The sequence below is a fragment of the Piliocolobus tephrosceles genome, chromosome 4 (assembly GCF_002776525.5).
Source record: "Piliocolobus tephrosceles isolate RC106 chromosome 4, ASM277652v3, whole genome shotgun sequence".
In the NCBI taxonomy this organism is placed as follows: domain Eukaryota; kingdom Metazoa; phylum Chordata; class Mammalia; order Primates; family Cercopithecidae; genus Piliocolobus; species Piliocolobus tephrosceles.
The window spans coordinates 142,185,988-142,198,831 of record NC_045437.1 but is presented as its reverse complement, the minus strand read 5'-3'; the positions used below and the strand labels follow the sequence as shown (position 1 = coordinate 142,198,831).

Sequence of the window (12,844 nt, the reverse complement as noted above, 5' to 3'; positions counted from 1 at the left end):
ACAAAAATAAAAGTGCAGAGCCAACAGGTGTTAAGGGAACGAGAGGGCAAGACAGTCACATATTGTCCCTTTGCTTTGTTGTCCTGAGTGCTATATGGTACATAGTACAGGTTACTACCACCATAAAGATCTGCGTGTCAGAGGACATGGACTCTACTTGGGAAACTTAGAGCAGCTGCCATTCAGAACTACCCAAATCCCGTGAACTCATTTTTGGTTTGAGTTGACACAGATTATAGACTTCACTAGAAGGTTAATTTGCCATAGACTTCTCAGTACAGTGGAGAATACCTGCCGTTGTGAAATCACATATTGTTGCAACAAGGACCAAAAAGATATTCAACAACATATTTGATTTAATTCGTATCTGTATTTGATTTAAGAGAGGAAAATGGAACTTACATCTTAATTTGATTTGTAAATATGGTTTCAGAAGAGGAGAGATTTGGCATAAAAACCAAATACACAAGATATAGGATAAGCTATTTTGATTTAAGAAGCCATAATTACAATGAAAGGATTCAGCTTCAGCAGTTACCTAGGACTGTTGTCAAGTACAGTATCTTCAAAATGCTGTTTAATGCTGAGAAGCAAAGAATAAATACATAATGTATAAAGCATAATTGTATAAAGCATACGTAAATGCCAGAATTGAAGGATTAAATAGCTTCAACAAGAGGAAGCCTAAGAAAACCAGAGGCAATGACAGCATTTGTAGAGAAAGGAAGATTGGTAGAAAACATTAGATTCCACAGGTCACTCCCACGTGGTAGTGTGTTTAGTTGTATTTGTTATTAAACATGTATACACACACACACACACACACAGATATAAGTTAGATTCTCCCCCACCCCCAACAAAATAACGAACTAGAAAAAGACTGATTTTTGGTTGAAATAAAGAGAAATACAGGGCTTCATAATAAAAGGGGTAATGGGGAATTATGTTAAACAGTTGACTAATATTGATGGTTCACATCTTCAAGTGAAAATAATAATTTAAAAATTTCTTTGAAACAGGTATTAACATGTTCACTCTCCTTGATATACAATTTGAAGACTTCACGTCTAGGCCAGGTGCAGTGCACATGCCTATAAGCTAAGGAGGTTGAGGCAGGAGGATGGCTTGAGTAGGGAGGTCTCAAGGATGTAGTGAGCTATGATCACACCATTACACTCCAGCCTGGGTGACAGAGGGAGACCCTGAGTCTTAAAACAAATCTTTACATGTATGGGCCTTTACTTGGTTTTGGACCAGCCCCAGAATGAAGCAGCACCAGTCTTAATTGCTCTATTGTATTTAACTTCTTCAGCTTGCATGAGGTAATTTACTGTAAAAGAGGGGCATTGTATAATTTTAAAAGCTATTTATTTGTATAAATTAACTCCAACAAAACTGTGATTTATTGTTTCACAGTTACTATATTTATCACAATTTTATAATTTGGCAGGATATTATCTTAAATTTGTACTTTCAGAAGTCTTAAAACTTAAAGTACTTAATTATGAGCTAGTTAGCGGAAAATATAACTTGATTACCTGAATTTTGCAGCATTCTAAAATAAGAATAAATGTTTACAGTTTTTGGTGGGTTTTTTTTTTGTCGTTGTTTTTGTGTTTTTTGGTTTTTTTTTTGAGACAGAGTCTCACTGTCACTCAGGCTGGAGGGTAGTGGCGTGATCATAGCTCACTGTAGCCTCAAACTCCTGGGTTCAAGTGATCTTTCCACCTCAGCCTCCTGAGTAGCTGGGACTACAAATGCGTGACACCACTCTCAGCTGATTTTTCAAAAAAATTTATGTAGAGATAGAGTCTCACTGAATTGCCCAGTCTGGTCTCGAGCTTTTGGCCTCAAGTGATCCTCATGCCTCAGCCTCCCAAAATGCTGGGATTACAGGCATGAGTCAGTCACTGTGCCCACAATGTTCATTTGTTTTTAACAGTTTACATTTGCCTATAAGTATCAAAATTATGCTTCTGTAATTGCTAAAGCATAGTGTCTATTTTTATGTACTACTTTTTAAGTAATTATAACTTTAAAGCATAGTTTTACCTATACATCATTTAACTAATTTTGTCTCTTGATTTAAAACATGCATTCCAGGTACTTACTGCTTTTAAATATAGCATCATAGTGAACCTCTTTTCTCATCCCTCCACCCCAGTTAGCCTAAATTGACTGCCAAGTGAAATTGCTCTGCAGCTTTATTTATGGCAGTGGTTTTTAAACTTGAGTGTGCATCAGAATCACCTGGAAGACTTGTTAAAACACATTGCTGATTTTTGCCCCCAGAGTTCCAGTTATTTGGTCTGTGTGAGGCCAGATAATATATTTTTGTTTTTGTTTTTAAATAGAGATGGAATATCATAAATTGCCCAGGCCGTCTCAACTCCTGGGTTCAAGCAATCCAACCAACTCTGCTTCCCAAAATGCTGGGGTTACAGGTGTGAGCCACTGCTCCAAGCCAATAATTTGAACTTTTTTTTTTTTCCCTTGAGACAGAGTCTCACTCTGTCTCCCAGGCTGGAGTGCAGTGGCACGATCTTGGCTCACTACAACCTCCACCTCCTGGGTTCAAGCAATTCTCCTGCCTCAGCCTCCCAAGTGGCTGGGACTTACAGGCACGTGCCACCACACTCAGCTAATATTTTGTATTTTTAGTACAGATGGGGTTTCACTGTGTTAGCCAGGATGGTCTCGATCTCCTGACCTCACAATCTGCCCACACTGGCCTCCCAAAGTACCGGGATTATAGGCGTGAGTCACCATACCCAGCCAAGAATTTGAATTTTCAACGAGTACCCAGTTGGTGCTGATGCTGCTGGTCTGGGACTATACTTTGAAAACCACTGATTTTGTAAAATTTTTATTTTTGAAGCCTAAGGGCAAACTGCAGTCTGGAAAAAAAAACCCAGTAAATGTATTTTGTTTTTTTACTTTGGGGCAGGTAGTTGTCAACCACTAAATGTTATGTCTGATAATACATTTCTATTAATTTATGCAACAATTTCGTTGCATAAAAATTATTTTGTTAAGAGGCAATGAATTCTTTATCTTTATAACACTTTTTTTTACAGCTGAAGTAACATTTCAGCTAAACAAAACATTTGATGAATATTGATACTTGATTATAAGTTAGCATGCATATGTATGTATGTATAATATATATGTATACATATAACTTTATGTAAGTTAAAACTGTTCTGAAAAAGATGTACTACCATAGTGATAAAATGTTTTCCAACAAAGGAAAAAAGTCAAAACCATGAATCGTTTTTATGTTCACTAGCCCAGAGGCACCACCATCCAATTTAATTACTAGAGACTAAAATCAAGACATTATGCTTTTTGTCAAAACCAAGAATCATTTGTGTCTTCACTAGCCCAAAGGCACCACAATGCGATTTAATTACCAGAGACTAAAATCAAGACATTATGCTTTTTTCTTTACCTCCTAACTGCTCTCCAAGACATTGAGTCATTTACCAAATCTTGTTGAATGTCTCTAAAACATCTCTCCAGTATGCCTACATCTCTCCTTTCCCATTGTACTACCACTACATCAGACCTTTCTCTTTTTTTTAACCTAAATGTTTTAATAGCTTTAAAACTGACCTATTTTCTTACCCAACTAAAATTAGTTTTTACAGCAGCCAGGGCAGTCTTTTAACAAACCAGACAATAGTGATAGCTTACTCAAAACTTTTTAATAGCTTCCCATTGCCTTAGAATAAGATCCAGGTTCTTGAATTGGACCACCAAGTGCTGTATGATCTGGCCTGCCCTCATCTTGTACCTCATCTTGCCCTCATAATGCTTGAGCATGACAGCTGGTGTCTACCATTGCACTAACTACTGCCTCTTAGAATTCCCTCCCTCCATCTTTTCATGGCTGGCTCCTTCTTGACTTTTAGTTCTTAGCTTAAATGTTAATCTCAGAGATGTCTTTCCTTGCCATCTGATCTTAAGCAGCCACCAGTTTGTTTTCTGTCACATCACACTTTTTGTTACATAAGGCATTACTATCTGATGTTTTTATTTTTATTTTTTAAATTTTTTTTTCCCCAACTAGAGTAAGCCATGAGACTAGGGATCTTGAATATCACCACTGTTTATCAGCTCCAAGGAATACTAACAAATTGTAGTAGACACTCAGTAAGTATTCAAATGAATGCAAAGAAAGAAATCGTTTAAACAACTTTTGGGTATCATATTAAATGTTTGCACAGGCTATTCTGGCAACCTAAAAGCAGTTGCTCAGCAGCTTTGGAAAACCTTGTCACGTAAATATTTGAATGTACTTCTTTTCATGCCATTCCCTGCATAAAAACCTTCTAGTGGTTTCCCTCTGCCTACAGCAAACAATTCTAAGCTTTTTAGCAAGGCTTTCCAAGCTTTTAACAATCTGGAGCCCAGGCTACCTTTTCAGTCTTGTTTTTTCTTTTGCATCCCTATCACAACACAGATACTGTTTTTTGTTACCACTGGACCACTATTCTTCTGAAAAATGTAGCATTCTTCCTGGTATGGTAGTATATGAAATGTTACCTTATATCAGTGAACCCTTCCTTGACCCAATGAGAGAATTAGTTGCTCCTATCCTATGTTCCCTTTGCACTTTTGAATTGTTATAGCTCTTAGCAATTATATTCTGACCTTATTTTATGTGTCTAACATCTTTACCAGAATATGTGTATCCTCTTTGAGAGCAAGGAGTATAAATTTCCCACCTGCTTGTAGTTTCTGTAGTGTTGTAGGCTCTAGAAACTCCTCAATTTAAATCGTAGCAAACTATTAAAACATCTAGGCCTCCGTTTCCTCAACTGCAAAAATCAGGCTAATAATAATGCTAGCCTGATTGCTGTGAGAAATAAATAAGAAAATGTTTCTGTAAACATTTAGCATAGAGCCTGCCATAGAGTATGTACACATTAATTACTGCTACTCATAATTGTTAGTCAGTTGAATGAAAGAAGAAAATTGATTGGTTTTTATCATGAAAGATTTCTAGGCAAGGTCATTTCTCATTTTGGCAATAACTGAAATATAGATATTGCAGGCTAGAGCTGGGCAGTTATTCAGGGGGAGGTGTGCTATTGTGTATATTGAAAACCAAAGCAATTCCCACTGTCCCCATGAAATTTCAAACCTCTCCCATATAATTCGGTGTCATTAATCTGAATGGTATCTTTTTGGCTTAATCGTATTTTGCCTTGTTTCTTTGTTAACTGTTTGAGTTTGTATGAGTTTGATGGACTTTCTCCACCAAATGTTCCTTTCCCATCTGTGATTTTCTCTCCTGTAGACTGATTAAATACTTCTTAATGTCTGCAGTAACAAGCACAATATATGCAGTATATATATGCTGTTCTTTCAGGGCAGGCCTAGTAATCAGCAGGACTGTTCAATTCTTAGGGCGGCCACAGTTTTGCCTGCCATTGTAGTTCTTTATACTTCTCTTGGTTTTTACTTTGTGTATATTTTTGTTTAAGCATTAAATGAGATGGAAGACATCGTCCAAGAAGATGGAGAGGTGGTGGCTGAGAGTGGAAATAATACTCCAGCTCATAGCCAGGCAATTATTCCTGTGGATGTTGATGAGGAACAAGCAGGTAATCATGTGATCTATCTCACATTCATCATTCTGAAACTGTGGCCTAACTCTAATGAAGTACGTGAGACACCGAGAATGTTTTCTGACCTTTCAGCTAATGATGTGTTTTATGCTATTGATTACTGAGAACTGTAATACATTGCTGGTATTCTCATTGCATGTATATATATCTTACTAAAGTTTGTCTTTTATTATTTGTGACTGCAGCAACAACTACGTTTTCTGTATAGCCACATGTGCATGTGTGTGTCCGTGTATGTGTAGAAAAAGAAAGCACTCAAATTGTTGATGGAAAACTAAATGACCTGATTAAATATTCTGCTTTTGCTTTCCCCTCAATTCAGTTAAAGAGGAGGAACAGTTGAGAAGTTGACCTGGTTTAGTAAACAGACCAAAACCTAGCCTCTGTTTGCCATTGGCTTACTTAAGACAGGATATAGAGTCGTAGGCCCTTAAAGATTTACTCACACAGCCTTTCATTTTACAGATGGGGAAATTAATTTTCTTTCAAAAGTTTAAATGATGTGCTCAACACCAGTCAGCCAGTAATCGAGGGACAGAATTGAAATTGAGAAAACTCAAGTTTTCTCATTCCCTGCCTGTTAGAATGCTGCCTTGTCTTTGAATGGAAAATATGCTACCCTGTTTTAAGTGTGTGACAGATGTAGTCTCTCATTCAACAAATATTTATTGAGTGCCTACTCTGTGTCAGACATTGTACAATGTGACAGGAAAAAAGCTAGGTTCCTTGGGGCATACATTTATTGATGGAGCTAATATTAGTCACTTGTCAGAGAGAATTAGGTTATAAGAACTAGGTTTAAAAGCTGTACTGCCAAGCAGATAAAACATTTTTTACATAAATACACATATTCAACCAAAATGTAGCATGCATCTAGACTTCAAAAATATATCTGCTACATCTAATGAGATAGATCCATACTCAAAAAATACAGTCTTGTTTACCAGTCCCATACGTTTCTGAGTTCATCTTCATTTACTTAACCTTGGCTCATATGTTTGAAAAATTGAGAAAATGTGTAGCTTATTTTTAAAATTTTTATCACTGTTATTTAGATTATTTTTAGGATGATTTTATGCTACTCTTTGAAATAGTGAAGATCCTGCAAGGGAATGCTGTATGAATGTCTATTTTAATTTGCCTTTAGAAATGCATCAAGTTGATTGGCATATTAATCATACTTAATGTTGACATAATGGTTTAGAGTTAAGTTGCTTTCACAGTATCTTATCCAAGTGCATTATCGGTTAAAATGTGTGCCAGGGGAGGCTACATAGAGCCACAAAGCACCTCTATTGATTCCAGAGCCCTGGAAACAGTACTTCGCGTTAGACCCTTTCTTGCACAAAAAGTAACTGTTACTCCTGTACCTTTTTTTTTTAGGACCCAGTGGTCTTCAGCGTGTAGTAAAACCAACCCCAATTACTGTTCATGATTCAGAGAGCGATGATGAAGAAGATAGTCTAGAACTCCAAGAAGTCTGGATTCCTAAGAACGGTACTCGGCGTTACTCTGAACGTGAAGAGAAAACTGCAGAGTCATTGCAGTCCAGGGAATTGTCAGGTGAGAAATTATGTCTTTCTCTGAACTGTTAATGACAGTCACTATCAGAACTGACACACTTGGCCTTAATATGACAACTTGGGTGCAGTTAACATATATTATGGAATGTGACAGGAAGCAAGAAATGCACTTGCCCAAGTAAGAGGGAAATCTGGGTGGTGCTCTTGTAGGCAATACAACACAACAGTGGTGTGGAGTGAGAGCTCAGGGAAGAAAAGAAGGATTCTAAGTCTACAGTGGAGGCTTTAGTTGTGGCATCAGGGTGTCAGAGATTAGTGAGCGAAAAGCCTGTGCCTCATGTAAGGGATGACTACTGAGTTATCCAGAGCAATGAAAAGCAACCATTCACCAGTTGATAATCTGTCCAGTTGTGCTTAATGAATATTGGTGGCTAGTTTGGTGCTTGAAGGAGTCCTAAAGTATATTTTTATAATCCCTCACATCCCTTTAAATCTAGGCAACAACCCTCTGCAATGCCTCACCAAGAAACTGTACTTCTCTTAACTTTGAAGTTCATACTTCTTCCTTGTCTTTCCTTCCCTTTTGTTTCTCCGAACCATGTGCTTACCACTTTTAGCAAAGGATAGATTTTTTACAAAGTGTCCAGTCATTTTTCCTTGGGTACCCTTACTCCTTAATATTTTTGAATGTTCAATACATATTTACACTGACCCTGAAACATTTATATAGTACTATTATCTGGAAAGTTTAGTTCTTTGGACTTGGAATAATTTGCTAATCATTGGCTGATTATTCAATTTCTATTTAAGAGATTCGGATAACTTTATACTGTGGTTGAAAGAAGGTTTTATGGAAACTGAAATTTAGGAAAAGTAATATGACCAGCTGACTAACCTAACTTTCCCAGACAGTGCAGTTTCTAAATTTAGCAACTAAATTCTCTGTTGGCCAGACAAAACTTATTTATTCCTTTATATCTTCATTGAGCTTTATTTGTGCCCCAGGTATTGTGTTAGGCACTGTGAGGGATATAGAAATGAGTAAGTCATGGTCTCTCTTTACAGAAGTTCTAGTCTGGTTGAAGAGTCATGTCAAAAACAATAGGTAGTAACATTACAGGGCACATACTACAACCACAGTTGATTTGGGGTGGGGGTGCAGAAGAGATGGAGTAGAGGACCAGGGCTGACAAATTGGTGAGAACAAAGGCCTTGAGGTAGTAAAGCAAGGGTATATTGAGAGAAAAGCTGGAGCTGGAATGTAGAATGTATATGGAGGGGACAACATGGAAAGATGGTTTGGAATTAGATCATAGTGAGGCTTGAAGGCATAGCTAAGGAGTATAAACCAGGTAGACACTAGGGAGCCATAGAGAATTTTATAGCAGCTCAATGATGTGATCACAGTTATACTTTAGGAAAATTAGTGTTTAGTATACATTATTTCCTGTTCCAAATTTACTCTTGCGTGTTGTCCAGAATTTGTACTGAAATCTTTTCTTTTCCTCGGGCCGTTCTTCTTTTTCTATAAGCAGTAAGTGGAAAAGGCAAGACTCCACTTCGAAAGAGGTACAACTCCCATCAGATGGGCCAGTCGAAGCAGTTTCCCCTCGAGGAAAGCAGCTGTGAGAAAGGCTGTCAGGTCACCAGTGAGCAGATCAAAGCCGATATGAAAGCAGCTAGGGATATTCCTGAAAAGAAAAAAAACAAGGATGTTTATCCCAGCTGCAGCAGCACCACCGCCAGCACAGTGGGAAACTCCAGCTCACACAGCACTGCTTCTCAAAGCCCCGACTTTGTAAGGACGGTGAACAGCGGCGGCTCTTCCGAGCCTAGCCCTACAGAAGTGGATGTGTCCAGGCAGTGTGCCTGCTCCCCCGGTGGGTCAGAGGACTCTGAGGCCATGGAGGAGGGAGATGCAGAGAGTTCTGTCTGCCCCAGATGCTGCTGTCACAGGCCCCAGGAATCCCAAAGGAGAACTAGCAGGTGTTCTGATGAGGAACGTCCTTCAACCAGCCGAGCCTGTGTTGTGAATGGCCCGGATGGTACGAGATCCGCCTTTTCCTTTAGGACTCTGCCACAAGGGGGGTCTTCAGGCCCAGCACATGATGAGAGGACTAATGGGAGTGGCTCTGGGGCTACAGGTGAGGACAGGAGGGGGAGCTCCCAGCCTGAGAGTTGTGACGTGCAGTCTAATGAAGACTACCCTCGGAGGCCCCTAACCAGGGCCAGGAGCAGACTGTCCCATGTACTGCTGGTATCTGAGTCAGGTATGACGATGCTCCTAGGATTAGCAACTGCAGGGTAGGGCTGCAGAAAGGCATGAACTTGTTTCATGAGTTTTCTTACAAAAAGCCAGTTTGGCAAATTAAATTCTGTTTTGGGGTTTTGTGGGTCTTACAGATTTTGAACTAATTTTCTGCAATGGTTTGGTGGGTGGGGGTGTAAAACAGTTTATGCAATGTCCAACCTGGAAAACTCAAATAGTTCAGCTTTTAAGGAAAGTGGCACTGTGTGTATTTACCCTAAATATAACACTGACTGACACCTAAGCCCCAGTAGATGAACTCTGCTACCATCACACACTTAGAGAAGTCTTAACTTAGGGAAGTTTTAAACCTTAGCCAAAAGGCAAGGACTTGACGTTGCTGGGGCTGGGGCAATACATCTCAGTGCAGCTTCCTGGGTCTAGCCCTCTCTCTGTCTCTGCAGTACTTAGTAATTTTTTCGGAAATCTAGTTTTGCTTCAATTCAAGTAAGGTTTGCCAGGAGATAAGCAGGTAAGTAAATGGTTTGGCTGAGAATTATTTTGGTGAACATATACAAAACAAATAATATGTATTTAATTTCATTAATGTTATAATGTATAGCCAAGGAATTGGGTGGAATGGGTGTAAGCACATTTATTAATCATAAGTCTGTTTCTATTTCTGATCTTATTTTTAAGTACTCTTTCCTGCCTTTATTATATCATTACTACCTGACAGTGAATAATAATGTATTTTAATTTTCTTCAAGTAGCCCTCAATTTTAAAATATTAAAATCAGTCCCAGAACATAGGCAGTCAGTGCTTTTTGTATATTCTAAATAGAACTAATTGAATCATACAGAGCTAAACAACAAAAGTAAGCTTTCATGAGATACATTTGAGACCTTAATTAATTGTGTGCTAGTTACCATAGTTGCATAAACTCATTGAAATATATGAGTTTTATTTGAAGACTTTTTTATGCTTTGCAAACAGTGGTTCTGCCATATGGTGAAAATACTTTTCCCAGCTTCAATTGTAAATGTTTGATAATATCTTTTTTTAAAAATTGGTGGTAAGATATAACTTTACCATTCAGTGTACAGTGTATAATTCAGCGGCACTAAATACATTCACCTTGTTATGCAGCTGTCACCACCAACCATCTGAACTTTTTCATCATCCCAAACTGAAACTCTGTGCCCATTAAACAGTATCTGCCTCCTATGACACCTTTTGTTGTGTGGATTTTCATATTTGCAAAGTCAGATCTGCGTGTTTTCCTTTACGAGTTCATTTTTATGCTGTGAAAGGCGTTTCCTACACTTGGTTCAGATAAATGTGCCCATCTTCTTATTCCTTTGTTCATTGATTTCAGTTTAGTTCCTTAGTTCAGTTGGAATTTTATTTCAATCTGTGGGAACTAATATTAATTTTTTATTCCAACCTATCACCAACTTGTTTCAGTACTGGTTATGGATGTCCGTTCTTGTGCTATTATTTTGAAATGCTCTTTTCTCATCTACTAAATTCTTAGACATACTTAGGTTAATCTCTGGCCATTCTATTCTGTTCCAGTGTTCTGTCTTCTTTCATTATTCTTCTTCAGAATTTCCTTGACTAGCCATGCATTTACCATTTATTTTTATAGATGTGCTTTGTAATATTTTTATCAAGTTCCAAAAACTAATCTTGCTTTTTGTTTGGAATTTCATTCAATTGATAACTGAGACATAATTGTCATTTTAACAGCACTGAGTCTTCCTGTTTAGGGACTGTTATGTTTGCCGTTTTACTTATGTGTCTTGATAAAAGTTTTTTCTTTTTTTGTTGTTTTGTTTTTAATACAGAGCCTTCATATTAACCATTGAAGTTTTGAGATTATTTTTTGCCTTGCATTCTGCTTATCCCTTAACTATTTTATTCTGACTTTTTTCATGTCTAGAACTTTTTTTAAGTTAAATCATTCTCTGGATTTAAAATAAAGAAAATATTTATGTAGTGCTTCTTATTGCATTTATTATGTGATTTTTTTTCAATTTGAGAAGACTTCTAATGTCTGTAACATGGTTATAGTAGGTAAATTATTTGCTAATATATTTTAGGTTTATAAAAATGTTTATTTACTTTGAATAGTAGTTTTTTGGGGTAGATATCAAAGTACTAATTTTAATATTATTAAAGTCCCTTTTGGAAAGAACAAGAAGTTATTTGGGTGGCTTACAAATTATTATTATTATTATTATTGAGATTATTATTATTATTATTTTTGAGATGAAGTCTCGCCGTGTTCGCCCAGGCTGGAGTGCAGTGGCGCCATCTCAGCTCACTGCAGCCTCTACCTCCCGGGTTCAAGTGATTCTCCTACCTCAGCCTCCCGAGTAGCTGGGATTACAGGCACCTACCACCATGCCTAGCTAATTTTTGTGTTTTTAGTAGAGACGGGGGTTCCCCATTTTGGCCAGGCTGGTCTCCAACTCCTGACCTCAGGTGATCCACCTGCCTCAGCCTCCTAAAGTGCTGGGATTACAGGCATGAGCCACCACGCCCGGCCCAAATTATTTTTAATCTGGCATGTTTTTTAAAGAGAAAAATCCAAACTAATAAAGGAAGAAACTTGAATTTAAAGATTTTTAAAAATCAGTTCAAAAAAAGTAACATTTGAGATATTTGGTTTTTAATTTATGACCCTGTGGAGTGTTAAAGCCATTTTAGAAGCTAATATAATTGTTTTGTGAATTTATATTTTGGGAGTAAATACCTGTAAGTTTCTTTTAATCCTCACTGTATAACAATTTGTAAAGTAAATATTAGAGAAATAAATAATTGGATTGTCAAAGAATAACATTTAAGATTAAAATAGTTGCTATAAATATTAAACACTTTCCCTGACACCCCAAGACTGGATTGATCTGCCTTTCTCTGTTTCTGTAGCATCTTCAACATTGATGTGAACCACACTCTGTTGTGATTTCTTGTTTTACTGTCTTCCTTTCTAGTAGATTGTGAGCTCCATGAGGACAAGGACAGTCCCTGCTTTTTCACCAGTATATTTCTATCCTTTAGCACCATGTCTTACACATGGTATGGGGCTTAGATAGTAACTGTGAACATAATAAGTATAGACACCATCATATGAGGTGTTGTTGATGCTAGTGGATGTTGTGAATTACTAAAAAAATGTTCCTAAACAAAATTAATTTTCTCTAAGGAGGGGGGCATAAGAGAATAACAACAAACATACAAACTTTTTTCCTTACGTGTCAGAAATGTTTGTTTTTCAAGCTCATATATGTATAAAGTGTGACTTCATTTTATAACTTTTCTTAGAAAATGTAAACTACTAGTTTGGGTACCCTGGAGAGCAGGAAACTTTACCTAATTTTGAACCCCATACTCTGTTAAATTAAGGGGGAAGGGAGAGAGCAATCCAGGA

The 12,844-nt window shown here is 37.5% G+C and overlaps 1 protein-coding gene across 4 annotated transcripts in view; it reads left to right on the top strand.

Moving 5' to 3' along the window:
• Nucleotides 1–12,844, top strand: part of FBXO38 (F-box protein 38) — a 59,129-nt gene that overhangs the window by 35,285 nt on the left and 11,000 nt on the right. The window contains exons 13-15 of one of the 4 annotated variants that reach the window (XM_023226952.2): nucleotides 5,493–5,612; nucleotides 7,020–7,199; nucleotides 8,695–9,204. In XM_023226952.2, the coding sequence (XP_023082720.1) occupies nucleotides 5,493–5,612; nucleotides 7,020–7,199; nucleotides 8,695–9,204 (810 nt within the window). Of the gene's footprint in view, nucleotides 1–5,492; nucleotides 5,613–7,019; nucleotides 7,200–8,694; nucleotides 9,430–12,844 lie in introns of all 4 variants that reach the window. The other 3 variants (XM_023226951.2, XM_023226950.2, XM_023226953.2) reach the window with 3 other exon arrangements.